Source organism: Grus americana, chromosome Z (assembly GCF_028858705.1).
Source record: "Grus americana isolate bGruAme1 chromosome Z, bGruAme1.mat, whole genome shotgun sequence".
Taxonomy (NCBI): domain Eukaryota; kingdom Metazoa; phylum Chordata; class Aves; order Gruiformes; family Gruidae; genus Grus; species Grus americana.
In genome coordinates, this window is record NC_072891.1 from 58,715,505 (window position 1) to 58,734,693 (window position 19,189).

Consider the following 19,189-nt stretch of genomic DNA (forward strand, 5'->3'; position numbering starts at 1 on the left):
GTAACAGTTTAGTCCAATTTCTGTGTTAGCTATATAGTTTGATATAGTTTTAGCTATATAGTATGATATAAGCTAGTGTCCTCCAAATGTATTGCTGTAGACAATGTTTCTTACTGTAGTAAGTGTAGCCCTTTTCAATTTATACAGAAGGAGATTTAATCTTCTGATAACTGTGTTTGTGTTCTAGCTTTGCTTTGGAAAACATACAGTTCACAAAACAGACGTACATCTGATAAAAAATCACTGTGTCACACAAGTTTTCTGGAAGCTGAAAAGGTATGTTTCTGTACCTTTTGGTAAATATTTCTACATCTATTGCACCTTTGTTTCTTATATTTATTCATTAACCATTGGCAATGGGCTACCATTAGAGACCACATACTGGGCCAGAGCACTTTACACCAAATGCAGTTCTTACACTATCAAATTCTTATTAAAATTGAAGTGAATTTCTTATTGAGAAAACTGCCCAAACCAAGTTTATTTTAATCATTATTAAAATGGTGTACCAAATTCACTGGGTACTCAGTTGTATGATAGGATGACTTCCTCTGTTCCTTGATACAAAGACTATTTCAAAAAAAATGTAGTCAAAAGCCATGAGCAGAACTTATCACAAACCACAGCCATAATGGGCTTTACAGAAAAACAAACTGACCTCATTCATTTGATCTTGTGGATTTTCATAAGTCAGTAGTGCTTTATGAAGATACAAGCCTCTTCTCATGTACAGTGCCTTAGAGGTCAGGATAAGGAAAGCTCACAACTCACTAATATGGTTATATATTTTAAACACATTGTTTATCTTGTCTACTATATTTGATAGAAACTGCTATTCTGGTAGAGGTGTTGACTAAAGCTGGCCCAGAGCAGGTATTGATTAACATTTCCTTCTTTAGATGAAGGTTGTCTGTAAGCATCTGGAGAACCATGGATCATGGCTGGAAATCAATGGGATTGTGTTGGACACCATCACTAGGACCATCAGATGGCTGGAGAAGGATCTCAACAGCCTCAGAAACTGGCTGCTGAATCCAGGCTGAAAAGAGAGTGGTATGATGTCCAACAGATATGGTCTAAATGAGAAAGTATGCAATTGTTTCTTTTTCCTGCTGCGGGTGGTGATTTGGCTATAGTGTTCATTCAGAAAGAAAAACTCAGGACAAATAGTCAAATCTGGTGAAACTGACAAGAGCAAATGTACATGTACAAACCTGAAGGAAACTTGAGAAGTTCTTGATGGTTCAAAAGTGGCAAGTATGTTTGGAAACAGGATCTGCTGCGAAAAAGGGCCATGAACAGGTTAAAGTCTTGTCACGATACAATGCTGTAAATACCAGCCTGGGGATATACTCTGTTTACAGCTTAGACGTAGGAAATTGAGTACATATTTTTTCCTATTTCCTTTTGTTCTGTGGTTCAAATTAATTATTATTTTTGTCTTTTATGGTTTTGGTAACAGAAGAAAATGAATGTGATATTGCTAAAAGTTTTTGGGTGCAGGCTGAATTGTCTCAATTGGAAGGATGAAGAACACAGACCTAGATTAAAAAGAGGTCCTTCCATAGAGAAGTGACTTGCCACAGAGAAGTAATCCAGTAGAAAAGACATGACCATGGGTCAAGGGATCTTAATTCTACTTTTGGGTCTGTCATATGACTTTAGGTCAAATAATTTCTTCATTTGTCTCTCCCCAAGCCCTCCCATCTCCTTCTGTTGAGATTTCACAATCCTTCTCTTCAAAGCTTTCTCTGCAACAGTGGTCTGAAATGGACTCTACTCTCAGCAGTAGCCTGAAAAATTCACTAGAATTAATAATGTCAGTAACCTGGGAGAAGAGTATGCTGGTTTTAACTCTTTTCTTACATGGCAGGTTCTTAATTCAGCTTCTTCCGTAGCTGAAAGTACAGTCTTTTCGAAAAGGATTTTACATGCTTCAGTCTGGATGCCCAACTTGAAACATCCTTTTGCCCAAGTCATGAGCACTACAGCTTACTCTGGGGTTTCTCAGAGCTGAGAGATGCTGTATCTGTCACCTGATCTCACTGTTATCTCTAGCTGGTTTTTACATTGTTATGTATGGTTCATTTTACACATAAACTTTGGCTAAATGCTTTCCTTCTTTAAGATCTTGGTTTTGCCACATCCAATGCAGAAACAGTGTTCTTTGGATGTTTTGCAAGTTCATCTGCTTTTAGCTTATCTGTCATTTCCAGCATCAGCTGAAAAGAGGTGAGAATCAGTTATCATTCAGTGGCTGCATGCGATCACAGTCACTCTCCTCAGCTAGAGAAGTGCTCTGCCACTAGCACATAAAGGTAGGTAGCAAGTGTAGAAACTTAGAGCTAGTCACAGACAGTTCTCATTTGTATGCCCCAGAGAAAGCAAATTGCTAACAAGTAAGGAGAAGGGAGGAGCTGCTCCCTGACAGTATCTGATACCTTGCACTTCCTATGAAGTTCAGGGTTCCAGAGTTTGAGAAATACTACTGTGTACAGCAATATTTTTCTTTACATTTAATAAGATGAAAATTTTACAAGCAATTAAATATTAAACCTTCTAATAGTCCTAATAGTCCTCTCTGGGAGGACAGGAAAATATATTATTCACTGTCTGTACAAATCAGCCTGTTGACAGCTGTTCTTTCTGCTTGACCATTGACAATTTTGTCTGCCAATTCTGAATGAATACCGTTGCCCAGGTGCTTAATGCAGCTCAGGTGCCACATGAGTGCCATAGAGCTGACTGTTTTGAGGAGGCAGTGTGCTCCCCACTGCTTCCCAGACCCAGCCTGACTTGTTTATGATCAGCTCAGATTTCTCTGCATGTAAATACTTTGCTTTATGTGGGCTTGCCCAGACACCTTTGCCATAGAAAGAGCCTGTGTGAGGCAATGCTGTTATTAAGATACCAGCATCTTTCAGGCACACACTCATCTCACACAATTTTTTGTTAAAATATGGACGTGACACCATATCTGTTGCCTATGGAGATTTTTTTTTTTTTTTAGTGGCCTTCTTATATTAATGTGACTGGTTTTGTTTGTAGCTTGTCTTCTCATTTGGCAGTCTTAAAGCATTATCTATGCTTGAAATATACTGCTGTGTATCAGTGGTAAGTGATCTGAGGCACATGCAAGCCATGTGCAAATGCATGAATGTGCAGTTGACTACCGCTTATGTTGTTACGTGATGATTGTATTACATACTCCTAGTATTATATCATCTCACAGCACACTGATGTTTCAAAATACATACTCTGCATTCCAGCCAGACACCCTACCAAGCACTGCTCTGTTCCAGTGCTGTGTGCATCTGGTCATATTCATTAAGTGTTTTGTAAGATTCCCTCCAGAAAGGAAAAGTACTTTGAAAGTTTCAGCTACAACATAGTCTTATCAGCCTTCTTTCAGCTTATAGTCTGTTCTTTTCCTTCAAGACAGTCTTTCAATGCCCAGATGAGATAGCAGTGCTGAGTGTTAAAGTGCTCACGTACAACCAACGTCATGTAAATTCCTCAGAAATAGGGTAAGACTCTTTACATGTTATTCACAACCATGTATTTTATTTTCAACAGATATGCACTTCCTAACACTGTTGAAGTAACTGTAATGTTCCTGGCATCATGCTATTTGGTGACTGTTGCTTATGTGTCACTGAAGAAGACTGGAGGTTAGTGTGGAAAGTTCAAAGCTGTATGCTTCAAGTGAGCTGTTTTCCATTCCCCATTCTCAGGTGCTTGGTCCAAGATTTCTGAACTATCCCTTAGGTTCTCTGCCTAGGTTTCTTACACTAATGAGGGTGAAGAGAGTAGGATAGAAAGAATGGCATTTTAATTATGATGGGGACTGACATGCTGTGGGTATTGTGGGAAGCTAGTTAGGATGTTGCAACAGCAGGCTAGTAATTGCATATGCATACTAGCAGTTGGTTATTCTGGAGAATGATACTTTTTTTCCTTTTTTTTTTAGTTTTTTTTTTCCTCTGGAAACTGAGTTGGAAACATACTGTTGTGGTGCAGTATCCTAGTTCACCAAATCATGACAATTAAAATTACTGTGAAATGCAGAGCTCTGTTCCTCCTCTATCTAGTTGGCAACTGTCATACATGCTGGAGAGGTTTTATTGCATTGTAATAATACTTTTTTTGTGCATAATTGGTGCTTTAATAACTGGTAATTATTCCCTGTCTTTGGAGTCAGAGGTGTGGGGATGATGAATTTCTATCCATACCAACTTTTGCTACCCAACAATGGGATCCCACTGGTAAGCCATGTTGCTTTTTAGGTATTTGGATTGTCTGTTCACATCTATATCATTTACTGGCCCAAAGTTGTCCTGACCAAGTGGCATGCTGGTTTTTAAATCAATGTTTTTGTACACAACCCAGAACTATCTTTTCCAATTGCCACCAGCTGCAAAGTTCACATACCTGTGTGTATGAACATGTATCTTATTCATGATTATTTACTGTACTATTTTGCGACTCAAATCACATTGACTTTCTCTGCAGAAATCTTGTAATTATACTGCTACTCTAATAACAAGAATCACATGAAATCAGTGTTTCTTATGAATGTGGCTGTGGAACAAATGTACAGACAGAGACTTTCCAATGGACAGGATGTAGACTATAATTTTAATACCAGTAACAATTCTATAACTAATTTCTCACAATACAAGCATAACTACAATAAAGCAGCAGCACACAAGCCCCATTAAGTCATATCTATTGCTTACAATGGATAACAGGAATAAAAGGGGGCTAAAAGCACTAAGTATACCTTAAAACAGAGAAACTAAGAGGAGTTATATTAACGTCTGAAATTGTTTTCACTTTTTATTTAAAAATGTAGCAGAGTAATTATAGTGTTTGATTAGAAACGATGATATGTCTCTTCAACATAGTGTTATCAGGTTATTTGTTACCTACCTTTCTCAAAGATTTGTTTTTAGAGGAACACTGCCAACATGTTATGGATGGACTTTCAGTGAAATAAATAAAACACCAGAAAATTCACTGCAGGCAAGTGGAAAGAAATCTAGCTGCTGAATATATAGTTAAATCATAGCTCAAAAATATTGGCAAGACTTTATGCTTTCTTATTGCCTTGAGATGCTGTAAATTGGATTATCACGATTTAAAAGGTGCCACTGACATCTGCCTCTTGTTTACCATATTCTGTGATGACTACCCTGTTATCTCCGCCCTGTGTTATCTGACCAAAGGCTACATTTTCATAGCAAGTAAGAGCTCTACAGCCGTCTACGTAATTTAAGACTATAAAAGAGCATCACTTAAGAACATTATTTTGCTACAGAAGTATTATTCCCACTGTTTTCTTACAATTTTCTTCTAGAATCCTCTTCAGATGATTGCAAGGGTTTTTGCACTCATGAAAGCCTTGTGCAACTGGAATCAAAATAGAGATGTCAACAGTGACCATTTCAGAGAAGAACGTTCAATAATATGCACATGTTCTGTAGCAGTACCCTGACTGTGCCTTGTGCTTCCTCCCCCTGTATGGAAGATGAAGAACACATCAACCAGTATAGTACCCTATGGTATTCTGTGCTCTGTGAACATGCCTATCAGACGTCATTACCTACTTTGGATGATTCAGCAGTCTCGTATTTCCTAATTCAATACTTCCATGATTCACATCTCTCACCTTTGTGATACTAGCACAAAAATGAATAAATACATGACATTAAGAGCCATGGTGCTAGCTTTGCACTGCTTCTGATAAGTGGCTGGTAATTTCAGTTCATAGTTCTTTTGCAGTTTTCCAGTTTGCAAGAGGTGAAAAGAATACTAATCAGTTGCTTAATGGGGTGCTTCAGAGATGAGCTGTGAACATGGGTGATTTTTTAAATTCCACAATGTTATTATGGCTATAAAATATAGAATATTTATGCATCCTTTTTATAACTTATTAAGTACAGTAGTTGAAGTTCTCAAAATTCATGACCGTTGCTGTGGATTCACAGCTGTTGATGTCATTTAATGTTGACTTCAATTAGAAAAAAGTCCTGCCAACAATAAGTGCTTTTAAAATACTCAATGTGGATTTATTCTGACCAGATTTCCCACTTTCTAAAGCTTCTGCCTTAGTGAATCAGTTTACTACCATTTTTCCCAATACAACAGTTGATCTTTTCAATGCTATAAAGTTTCAATTAGTGGTACGTAAGTGGACTGCTTCCTGAGCTGAGATTGGAATCACTGGAAAGAGGGCCAAATCCATATAGGCAGAAAGCTGAAGAACCCCCTAAGGGAGAGATTTCCATAGACGGCTTACCACTGGAAACAGAGGTGAATCTTCCTTCCTTTATTTGCCTCCCACTCTGAGCTGAGGTTGCTTAGCTGCCTGTTCATGAGCGAGCCCTTCCTTTACTGATGTTATCCAGATCCTTTGCAGATTCTGATAAAACTCTGTAACCCAGAATTAAATTATCCACTGTTTTGCTGAATTAGTTTTCTGCCAGATTAGGCAGTTGAAGAGTTGAATTAGTCTGCAGAGGAATATAACAAGCATTAGAGTTGGTGCAAGGTAAGTAGTGAAAGCATAAGGAAAGTGTAGGCAGAGGAGGAGCTGAGCCGGGAAAAGGACATTGCCATTTTGGCAAGTGGCAAGCTGTTAGATCTGCCTAAATCATCATGCTTAACTGTATTCTAACTTCACCTAAGGAAAAAGCAACTTTTCAATCATGGCCTGTAGCATTCTGACCACAAACGGTGGCAAGTTACTTCTGTGTCACCTGGGGGGTATGTTAATAGTACATGATAATTTCTAGCTAGTACATGCTTTTTAAAAATAAACCAAACAAAAATTACATCTGAGTCTTTACAGTCTAAAGGTGAGATACAAACATACTAGAAATATCCCAAGGAAAAGAGAAAGTTACATTGATTTAATTTAATTTCAGGACCTGGAATTTTTTAGAGTAGTTTATTTATTTTTATGACTTAAGCAAAACCAGCAAAGCAGGAAGAGTATTTACACACAAAGTGTCTATACTGCAATAAAATGTTCTAATGTTCTAATCCTGTCATGACTCTTCCTCCACAGAATACATCTGAGCTTGGTTTTTTCATCTGTAATGTAGCACTGTAATCCATCTAGAGGCTCATGTGCCACTGTGGTTTATATCTATGTGGCTATTGAGAAAGGGACTGCAATTGGCATCCTGCTGAATCCTTGTTCTAGGCCATAAAGAATAAAAAAATTGCTAAGAAAACACACAGTTAAACAATTAAAGTAATTTTGAGAGCAATGAAGCTGAATGAAACATGGTTGTCTTTGCATATTTTAACTCATTGCACATTCTTGATAGAAGCTTTTTTTGCATTAGCATCCTTAAATACTCCCCCTCCTACGTACATCTACATGCAGAATTGTGAGTGTTCCTATGCAAAGATTCTCAGGTGTATAGTTCATGTTGGAAAAATTTTTCCTATTGGCACCTATCCTTTTATTGGTACCTATCCTCCGAGATCTATTTTCATCTAACTGGTAGAAATTTTATTGCCCTTGAGATGTTTTCACTAAGGTAAATGCAAGTGGTCTTGAAATCTTCTGAAAAGACACAGAGAGAGGCAAAGTAACAGTGTAAACTTAACTACAATCTATTAAAAAAGGAATGTAGATCTAGGAAGTATTGCTGAAAGATACATTGTGTGATAACATAAAATACATAGCAATGACTCTTCTGTGGAAGCAGCTGCTTCTGCTAGGTATGAATACACCTGTATAGATAGATAGATAGATAAGGATATTTATTTTGTAAACACAATGCTATGAATTGCTTGGGATGATACTCTGAACAGAGAGTGGTTACCAACAGCTGTAGTTCCTGCTGGCAGGGGATGAAGGTTTCAGATTTATGCAGAGTAGTGTGCACAGAAAAAAAAATAGCTTTAAATACAAAACCTTACATTAAGGAGGAAATTAACACATTAATCAGTAGTATTAACTACTTCAGTCAAGGAATAAAGAGAACTTCCCCATTCCTTATCTCTGCTCCAGCTTTAGGCACAAGTATTTGTTGGAACAATTTTTTCATCTCCTTCTAAGGTCATTGGCCAAATGGTTCACCAGTCCCACACCTGATTCTGAGCTACATCTGACATGTTTTAGCAAAACTGATGAAGTAATTCCCTTGTCTTCAAACCCCTGGAGTCCTGGCAACTTCTCAACTACAAAGCTCTACATCCTATTGCAGTGTAGCTTCTTCTTATGTGCAGATCTGGCTGAAAAAAAATGGAGACTTTCCACTGTGTCAAAGGCACCCAAGTGTCTAGCTGACACTTGTAATGTTCACGTGGCCAAATCTTTGTTCCTCTCACCAGAAAAATAAAACAGAACAAAGAAGGTCTGAGTCATGTTTCCTGCTGTCTAAAAGCTGAAATATCTCAAGCATTCTTTAGGGAAAGCAGGTTTTCAAAGATGAGAAAGAGACAGGCTTCCTAGCAATCATATTTTACCCCATGGAAAAGACTCAGTTAAGATATTGCTGAATGGAGGCTGCCAAACAAAGGTGAAATATGTCATTGCAGATGCTTTAAGGATATGTTTAGGACTTTGAGCAATTAAAGAAATGTTTTATTCTGTGTCTTAAAAAAAAATATATATAGAAGACGATGACGTGGTAATAGTTGATTTAATGCCTGAAAAAAGAACAGTTTAACATTCTTCACTTTTATCAATCACTCATATCACTAAACTGTAACTAAAACCTGCATTTTATGGTGAAAATGATCTGTAACTTTTGAATACAGTGGGGGGTTTTGTCATATTGTAGAAATTCTGGCTTTTTAACAACTTCAGCAAAGCTAGAGCTTCAATTCCGTTCAATTCTGTTTTAAATTACACTGAAACCCTTATTCTTCTAATATTGGACAGAGGCAAATAGGTGGTACTGTGAAATGACCCCTGTTCCTAACTTCATCTGTATGAGTAGTCCCCATTGTATTCTCTTAAAACTTGATTTTAATAGGAAAATCAAGATATGGAAGTTTCTGCATGATCTTATTTTAACTCTTCTGCTTCACAGAGATGCATCATACTAATTAAGTATTTTGGATTGGCAAAAATGAAGAATGCTGAAAACAAGTGATGAGGAGCACAAAAAATGTTATTCGGGCCTCTCTGCAGTCTCTGCACGACACTGCGTAGGATCCCAGCACTGCAGAGTCAGCTATATGGTTATAGCATTTCTTTAATGTATTTAAATATAGGCCAGGCAGTGTCAGTGCTTAGAAAAGAAAGGTCTCAGGACATGTGATGCTATTAAAAGAAATGCTTTGCTGATTTAGTAATTTAATAATATAAGTTTTTCTTTTGAGGATGGGCTGTTGTCATACGTTAAGGAGTGTCAAAGAACATGTTGCTGAATAAATGGTCATTAAAACTCATATAGCTCTGTGCCCAACATTATGGCTAGTATTAAACTCCAAGGACTTAGTGTGAAACGTAACTACAAACAAGTTTATGCTACAGGGTTGTCAATGTAACTGTGTGAAACACTTACACTAAGGTGTGAAAAAAGTTCACTTCTAGGTTTATACAGAGTGAGAACTGGTACAGGTCTGGGAACAGGGCCTGTGCTCTTGTGGACCTCTGGCCTTCCTCCCCTCCCTCCTCCCTCTTCCCCAAGTAACACTTAAGCTTAGATTTCTTCTGAGGGTTTTTTAGCAATATAGGGCCTTTAGATTTGGAGTTCTTAGAGATTAATCAACTCCTGTTTTCTTCTTTTCCAGCAATCAGCAATTAAAAATTTTCCATATTGAATTAAAAATGGTAGTCAGTCACATGATAGCAGAAGTGTAGTTGTCAGGTAGGAAAGGTCAGGTAAGGCAGTAATAAGGATAAAAATAAAAATTAAGGGTAAATGGCGACGAACGGACGCGGCGGTGACATGCAAGGAAAGCTGGCCTGGCCCGACCAACGCAAACGTCACGCGCCTGCGAGGCCTCTGGGCAGCGGGCCGGGGCGCCCCAGAGCCACACGGAGGCCTGTGGCAGCGCCCGGGTACCACTGCGGCCGGGTCATTCCGCCTCTGCAGCGGTAGGGCGGCGGCCGGCATTCGGTTGACGTGCCCGAAGCAGCGCAAACGAGCAGAAGGCAGAGGACCGACATCCCCACACTCCTTCCCCCGCGGTTCGGCGAGCCGCGCAAAACGCCTCGCCTGATCGAGCGCCTGCCACGGCCTCCCCGGCCGTGAGGCGGGCGGAAAGGCGGGTCTGTGTGAGGAGTAGGCGGTGCAGCGTGGTCAAGCCAGGGGTGAGAGGGAAGCAGGCGACGAGGCCCGGGTAGAAGGCGTTTGGTGCGGGTTCGCTTCCCGAGAAAGCTGCTCACCAGGGAGCCGCGGACTGAGCGCGCTGGAGAGGCGGTATAGGGTCGGTGGGCAGTGACTGTGGCGTGGTGGGCAGCAGTAGCCCGGCGGAGCCCGAAGCAGCGCCCGTCCTGGAAACATGCGGCGGCAGGAGGAGGAGTGAGGAGTCGTGGCTGCGCCTCCGCGTCCTTTTCTCCCCGCTCGCCAGGGCTTCCCTCCCGTGGGCTGAGGGTGGATTCCGGGAGGAAAATGGAGCCATTTCCCAGCGGTGAGTACCACGGCAGCGCCGCGCTGCCAGCGGGCACACCCCAAGCCGGTGGCGGAGCTCGGGACGGGGGGCCTCTCCGCGGCAGGCCTGCCTTCCCTCCTGGCAGAGGCGCTCCCGGGCGGGCCCCCGCGCTGCAGGGCCCAGGCGCAGCTAGGGCTGCTCCCGGCGGGAGCTGCTTGCCCAGAGGAGTAGGGGAGGCGTCTTACTCGTGCAGCCTCCATGGTCCGCGACAGGGAAATTACCTCAGATCTTGCTTTATTTGGGTTAATTAGACACACGTATCTTTAACTATGAAGGTGAGAGGAGGCTCCCTCTCTTTTTCAATACTGTTGTCCTTTTTGTTGCCCGGCCATAGTCTCACGGTGGTAGATAATGGACACTACGAAGCCGGGGCAACTTTTATACAGAGATGTGCTCTCGCTATGTACTGCTCCGAGGAAAGAGGCTTACATGCATTCAGAGTGCCAAAGCCATGGTGACACACTGATGAGAAGGAGGAACCAGACCGTCTGTTTATACCGCTTCCCTGATCGAGGCACTCTAAACAGTGTCTCCTTCCAGCGAAAGAAAGGAGAAATAAAATACGGAAGGATCTAGGGTGTTTGAAACAATGTTTCAGTGTGTTCCTGGAAGCCAGAAAGCTTTCAGAATGGTCCGTGCATTGGCGGAAGTGCTTGAAATAACGAGGTGGTTGCAGCTTTGAGATGTTTGTTGACATCGTGGTAAAGCAGTGTGTGCATCCTGCACTTGTGACTGAAGTGAAGCCATCTGAAGTACATGTTACTACTGCTTCTGTATTAGTAACACGTTATACCTACCCATCCAGGGCAGAGGAGGAAATGAAGCTCGCAGATCAAACTGAATCTAAAGTATGTTTGGTTAGACATAAGACCATAGCCAAATATGAAATTAAGACAAGACACTTGGTAAAACAACAGCCTTACTGTTGAAAATGCAGCACTTTTATTACAGGTGGGTTTTGGTCTGGTAAATGACAAGCATGCTGGGTAGCTGTAGCTAAAGCATGAGGTAGAGTGTGCTGCATTATATTTTAACTCCTCAGTGACCTGCCAATTCAGAGTACAAAACTTCTGCCGAATTCAGAAAAAAACCCATGCAGTCAAAAGTAAATTTTCTGTTTCACTTGAGAAATACACTGTCATTGCTTTTTGCTTTCCTCTTCTCAAACACTCTAAAAATTCCCTATCCTTTTATATGCTGCTGTTTTTAGAATCCAAAGGTTATGGGCTCTGGGTGTATTTTGTTGGTTTAACTAGCAAGATGAACCCCCCCTTTTTAAAAAAAAAAAAATTAAAATTCTATGGAGGGGTTTTTTTGTCATGTTAAAATTACAGTTTGTACAAGCAGTTGATGTTTTGGTTTTGTACTTAATCCTGGCCTTAGTAGAAGGTCTTTCAACTATGGTTTATTACAATCACAGGGTTGTAATCTGCATTTCTGTATGCAAGGTAAAAAGACCTTGTCTTTAATAGTAATGCAGTTTTGGGGAAAGTCATCTTGCTAAGTCTGTCCCCTTTGAGAGACACAGCCATCATGTTACTATCATTTTAAAAGTCTTTTTGACATAATACTGTTACTGTGTTGTGCAACAGAACATTAAAAAAATCTGCTCTTTATCCATGCAAGTGGAAGAAGTGGTGGTGTGGGCCTGAGCATACAGCTCAAAGGTGCTATTGCTGAGAAGCGATGTTCATGCACAGACCTTCCTAATTTTGTTGCCTGAAGTGAAAAGTCTGGAGATGATTGTGAGATCATTTGGAAGAAAACGTGGAGCTGAAGTTGGTCAATAAATTTCCTCCAGAAAGCTGGCTCTGCTGGAAGGGACACTAAAGAGAATGTGCAAATATTACAGCAGAGATGTTGTTCCTTATTTTGATGACCTTGAGGCATGTTTGTTGCTCAATAACAGCTGCTAAAATCTGAAGTGAAGAGAATGCTTATACAATTGGCTTTTTGAGTAGTTTTCATTTCTGTAGCTGGTGAGCTGGAAGTTTTTGTGGGCATCAGATCTTTTAAGTAGATGGAAAGGTTTTTTGGTTTGGCAGTCTGTAGGTTCATATCCTGTGCAAAGTGCTGTGTAAATTCAGAGGAAAAGATGGCTATCACAGGAAGCTTACAATATAATATTTGTAGCTCTCTGAGTTCTTTGGGGCTTTTACTCTTGTGAAACAGAGGGAACAGACTGAATCTTAAGATTTTCCAAAGGCATTTCATTTGGATTCAGAACTCTGATGCCCATTTGTCAAACGGACAAGAAAACAATTTATTGTTTTACTTTACTGATGTAGAGCTCTGTCAGAATGGATAAGTATCTTAAAATAGTCTTTAAGGCAGCAAAAGCACTGAAGTGGATATGGAAGATCACTGTTTTTCTAATTCAATATTTGGTGGGGTTTTTCTTTTCTTTAAATAAAAGCATAACCACAGCTATAAATAATTTCAAAAGTCAGAGAAACCCTTATCCTTTCCTTGAAATGCTAGTAGATGTGCTGAATTCTTTATTGTTTAAATACTTTCTCCAGTGGAAATACTCGGATAACCTAAATAAAAATATTTAAAATTTCTTTTTTGACTTCACCCTCCTCACTCCCCAACCCTGTACTGGAGCATTAGATCCAGTCATCTTTGGAGAGATCTCTGCTATGCCTTCCCTCCTGCTCAGGAGTTTAGTTGGAGATAATGTGTGAGGACTGTAGCTCTGGAAGAACAGTTAATTGCAGATCTATTTTTAGGGCCTGGAATAGCTGAGTTAATCATAGGATATCTCAAGTTGGAAGGGACCCATAAGGATCATTTGAGTCCAACTTGCTGCTCCTCACAGGACTACCTAAAACTAAACCATATGACTAAGAGCGTTGTTCAGATGCTCCTTGAACTCTTGACAGGCTTGGTGCCGTGACCACTTCCCTGGGAAGTCTGTTCCAGTGACCAACCATCCTCTCAGTGAAGAAACTTTTCCTGATGTCCAATCTGAACTTCCCCTGAAATGTAATAAATGTTAATAAATTAATAAATGTTTTAGAAATGGCTACTGGTAAGATTTTATTTTTTGAGACAAATTCTTTTTATCTTACATGACTATTCTTAATTTGAGACCTTTCCAGAAATATGAATAATCAAAGTGTAATTAAAAGTGCATGGAAAACTTCCTTATTGTTGCACATAATTTTTTTTGTAAGTTGTATAATCTCAAATTCTTCTGAATTAGGAACTGCAAATTAATGAGTGGAATTTATTAATTCTGACTAGTAATTTCTTACCTAAACAGTTTCACTAAAAAAAGCGAAATAAGGTGAAATACTGACTAAAGAGGATATGTCATGAAATTTGGGGCATCTCTCTTTTGGACAATATTACAAAATATTTTGCAAGCTTTTTGCTTATATTTTTAGATTGTATGTGTTTCTGAAAGATCATTTCATCTTTTCCTGTTTCATACATTAAACATGGAACTTTTCCATTTGAGATGAAAGGAAAAGGTAGAAGTGAGCTATTACAGTATTTCTCACTTAAGACAGGTGACATACATAAACAAGTAACTGCAGAAGGGGTAACTTGTGATGATCTGCTGAAATGCAAAGAACATTCACTTTCACTGACATTCTTGAATGATTTTTTTTTTTTTACACAGCAAATGGAAACTTTGAAATTAATTTCATAACTAAACCGATGAACAAAATAAAAAGGCTCTCATGGGAAGAAGTGGGGTTTTTTGTAGAAAGTAGAAATAAAGCAAGTTAGGTAATGTCATTTACAAACTGAAAAATGTCTTTTGCAAAATCTAGTCATTTCAGCTAGTTCCTGTCAATTTTGAAATGTTTTCTTTCTTTGCGTTAGTTTTGTTCAGTATGTAAATGTATGGGAGATTGCAGGAGCATGTTTCATGTGCATAGCCTAAGTCTACTGGGGCAGGCATACCCTTAACTGACAATACTGTATAGAGCTGAGTCATGGAACGGAGGAGTTCCTGTTCATTTTACACTGTATTATTCAGTCCTCAACAACAGACCAAGTAATTTGTTTTGCTAAGATGGTAGATAAAAAAAACGAAGAGATCTGTTCTCAGTGTCTTTCCCCCTGCCAATGTTTTGCATATCCCAGCATTTTACTCTAGTCAAATATTACTGACAGAAAAAAATGCTGATGGCATCTGTTTCTAAATGTGAGTTTTATGTTGTTCGAGTGCATGTTACTGGATATTATTTTTCCACAAACTGTGTTGTAGCATCTGTATCTTGTCTTCCTGTGTCAGCTAAGCTAAAAAAGGAACCTGTTTTCAAAATAAGTTGGATATGTATTTTCTTTTTTTTTCTTTTATTTTTTTATTTTTTCTTTTATTGCATTTCTGTGAACTCCCTGTCTAGCAATGGATGCTCAGGAATTAATTCAGTAATTCGAATGCAGTCTGTGTAGCTGAGAGAGCGATCATCCCTCTCTCAGCTCTATTAATGTATATACACAGACTAATACTTAGACATATACTTTCTTTTACTGGCAGTTTACAGTACAAGTTGGGATCTAGGTGTACTAGCAGTATATCTGGTACAGAGTACTCCAGCACCTGTTACTAAGCGTAAAGCAATTTGATGATCAGAATAATGAGGAAAGTAGATGAACATGTGAAGAGAGAAGAGAGAAAGAACTTAATCTGCTTGAAATGTTTTATTTTGGCAAGACCAAACACTGTGAGTTGGAAAGAGACTGCAAATCTCTTTCCCTTTTAAAACAATGTCTGAAGATGAGTATAGATGTTCACCATGGATTGACTGTTAGTATTTTTCCACTAAGGAGATGGTATTCCACTTGTAGAATGAATGAAGCCACTGAGTATCTGCATGATATCTCATAAGTTAAAAATGTTGAAAACTTATGTTGACCTCAGTATCCACCTGTACAAGTATTCCAGGACTGTCTTGTAATCTTTTTGGGGAAGATGATGCAAACTGTGTTTGATATTTGTGAGGCCGCGTGCCTACGTGCTAGATAAAGCCCTGCAACAACTGCTGTAGAAAATGTTGAAACCTAATAAAAGCTAGGATAAAACCGCTTCTGTTTGTTTAACTAATCAGAATATTTTTTTAACATTTGATGGGCATTGATATAATAATTACCTACAAAGAAGCTGAATTTACCTTTATTTAAGGCATGTCTCTGATTTCACTAGAGATGAATACAGCTGCATTCAGACAATTAAAGTTTTCCTCTTCCTCCTTCACTCAGTGATTCGAGTGAAGGAAGTTCAGTGAATTTCCAGCTCTGATGGACAATATTTTTTTTTCATTAAGTACAAAAGCAAAGATTGTGTAGAAGAGCAAAACCATTAAGATTTCTTTATGAGTGAGAGCAATATTATTCCTTTGTCTATCAAAGAAATTTGTATGCATGGCAGCTACTACTTAGACTTCTATCCAACATTACCTTAAAATAACATCAAATTAACTTTTAAAATACACCAGCATTTTTTGTAAGCTGGGTTTTAAGTGCCTGTAAGTGTTTTAAAGAGTACCTATGTATCTTACAACAGCTGTGTTTTGACTGGTTTTCATATTTTAAATAGTGGAAGTATATTAATCTTAAATTGTAAGAATCACAAAAAGATAATGTACCTGGTAGCTAGGAAGAAAGAGAGAAAACAGATGGAGACTCTTGAAGGAAATGGGAAAGAAGGAGAGGAGGGAGCAGCTCTGAAAACTCATCCAGGTGATCAAAGAGACAGGAATTTCAGGGTAATAATGGTGTGTTGGGTTCTGCTCAGTTTGTCTCCCTGGGGCATAGATGATGTTTTATTCCATCATGAAGGGTGCCTCACAAAAGACATTCAAAGAAGATCTCAGTGGCCGGTTCATCTGTTGGGTTATTCAGGATGTATAGTAATGTACTGCTGCAGTGGTCTTCTTTACTACACCTAGTGAAAAGTGAGAGAAAGGAATCCTGATTCCATTGAAATGTGAGACACTTTCAGTGTTTTGTTTGTTCATGTGGAGATACGGTGGGTTTTGATTTTGGGATGTTTTTTTCCCACCGACGTTCCCACCAAGCTGTTTGGAGGAGTCTGTTTCACTGTGCTTTAGTAAGCATAGCTGAGTGCAGAGAGCTTTTCTTGGATTGTAATCACTCTTTGATATTGAAGGAATCGATTCTGCAAACACTGGAATTCTTGCATAAATACTTCTGTCACAGTGCCATTGACTTTTATGGGGAAACAGCTGTGTTTAAAACTAAGAATGTGCCTAATTCACCTACTGCTTCAGGGCCTACCACTGCTTTTTATTTAAGCCTTTCTTTTGTATAAAATCTGACAATTTATTTTACAGTAATAATGAGTTGTTAACACATCAATAGAATCACTTGTAACTGTTTTTCATATATGTAAACCAAACTTTCTGGAAATGGCCAGGCTTGTATTTATGGGAGTCCAAAATGCCTCAGAATACTTTAGAAGCCTCATTACTTCTGAGATGTAAACCATTATAAGAGAAGGACAAAGAGCATGTTTTCAGAAAATGGCACTATGAATGCAGCATGTACAAGCTGTCAGTTTTGTTATCCAAATTTGTTCTTTTTATCGTTGATGGAGATATTAATGAGGCCTCAGCGTCTCTTTTGGCACACCTGAGTATTCATAAGTGTGAATACTTGTATATAAAATACTGTTGTACAAACAACTGGAAAATAGTTAAAGGAGCCATTGCAAAATAGGCACTTTAGCAATTAAAATGCGAATGAGAAAAAATATGAACGAATAACGTTTAAAAGCATGCAACCTATTAAACTTTGAACAAATGAAAAACAAAACCCAAGGAAACATTCATATCTATCTTCTGTGATTACAGTATTGTGATACTACTATGACGGTGGCCTGCATTGCAGTGGTAGGAATACCGTGTTTGTCCTTCATTATGTACACTGATTAGACTAGCAAGCTTCATCACAGCAACTGACTTGTTGGCATCTCTGTTGATTGATCTGGCAAAAGTTCAGGCTAGTGCTATGTTCAGGGACGGCACTTGGAATAGAAGGGGCTACATTGTTAAAATGCAGGAGCATCAATATCCTCTATACTTAAAAGTTTTTTGTGATTGTTCCCTCCCCCCCGCCACATGTATACATAAAGCAGTGAAAGCCATTCCTGCGTAGTGTCTAAAAGAACACTATGTAGATTCTAAATCTTGTCTTTGCCAAACTTGGCTGCTTTTCACAGAAAGAGTAGGCCATATTGTGGTAACTTTTCATCTGTAAAATTATGATTGTGGGATTAAGATCCATGAAGCGAAAAACACCTCATGTATGGAACAGAATGGAACTGTTGTTATGAGAGGTTTTATCATTGGCAGGGCTATGATCTACAGAAATTCTCTTCTAAATAAAAATTGGTAATTAAAAATATGCTTTGTCTAGAGAGGAACAAAGAGTTGTCTTTTTTATTTCTGTTGCATCTTGTCCATCTTTTTCTCTCATTTTGCTATTTTCTTTCTTTTCTTGGTAGCAGCATACATGTTCTGAAATGTATATACACTCTAATAACAGTGATGTGGCCAAGGATATGTACATTGCTGGGCAAAGCAACCCAGAAAACTCACAAGATCAAAACAGCTGCCTGTATGCACAGCTTGTTGATTGGAGGTCCCTCAGGGTTGGCTCTAGAGTAATGCTGCTGGTATTTCTGCAGAAGCCTTTCACAAACCCTGTGGGGCATTGTCATCTGTTGTATAGAATGCTCTGGCCCTCTTGTGCAGTCTGCAGCTCTCCCATCTGCTTTTTCCATGGCGAGAACGAGTGAAAGAGATGATCCCAGGGTACCTTCTGCAAAGTGTCTTCTATCTGAGTTGCCCCCACCCCCATGGTGGTGGTTGTAATGAAGCTGATTTCAAAGCTGATATATGATACCTGAGTAGAGTTTTGGAGCAATTTAGATCTCAGTATTTCTTGAGGTACCATGCAGGTACACTGCCACTTCTTTCTCTATTGAAGTCCTTTGTCTTGTTATGTAATGAGACTGACAAAAATTGAGGGAGATGTACTGTTGCCCTGTTAAGACCATATAAAATTTACTGTGTTGCAAGTCATAGGCAATAACCTTTAGACATTATTGGTTCTGTAAGATGAAATACTGGTTATGAAGCAGTGAACATGCAATACTTGCTTGTGACCCAGAAACGGTTTTCTATAGTATTATGACTGGAGTCATCAAGTGTGTGTTAAGCAATGGTAGTAACCCAGAAGGCACATGGGGTTGTTTTTTTAGAAGCAGTTCAAGATGAGAGGGTATGATAGTTCAAACATATTGCTTTAAAAAAAAAAAAAAGACACAAAAAACCCAAACTAAACAAGCATCAGGTTGTTTAAAATGTATGCCCTTTATAAATGTCATTTATAAAGAAAATGTGGGTTTGTTTGTTGGATCCTGCTTGTCTGGAGAGGGGTGCTTCAGCTACAGCCACTGAACCTTTAGTGGTACCTGTGGAAATGTCATAGAAACTGGGGACTTCAACCACCTCTTTTTGCATTTGCAACTAATAGGCCCAAAATGCTTTCACACAAGACTTCTGATTTCCCTGATATT

General features: G+C 39.1%; 1 protein-coding gene across 5 annotated transcripts in view; it reads left to right on the plus strand.

Annotated features, from left to right (window-relative positions):
• Positions 1 to 10,108: 10,108 nt before the first annotated feature.
• Positions 10,109 to 19,189, plus strand: part of LNPEP (leucyl and cystinyl aminopeptidase) — a 70,474-nt gene continuing 61,393 nt past the window's right edge. Inside the window, exon 1 of one of the 5 annotated variants that reach the window (XR_008574729.1) lies at positions 10,109 to 10,605. Coding sequence is in view for 3 of the 5 variants with exons in the window: in XM_054810715.1 (XP_054666690.1) it covers positions 10,587 to 10,605 (19 nt within the window). In the remaining 2 variants the exon portion in view is untranslated. The remainder of the gene's footprint in view (positions 10,606 to 19,189) is intronic. The other 4 variants (XM_054810715.1, XM_054810712.1, XM_054810711.1 and 1 more) reach the window with 4 other exon arrangements.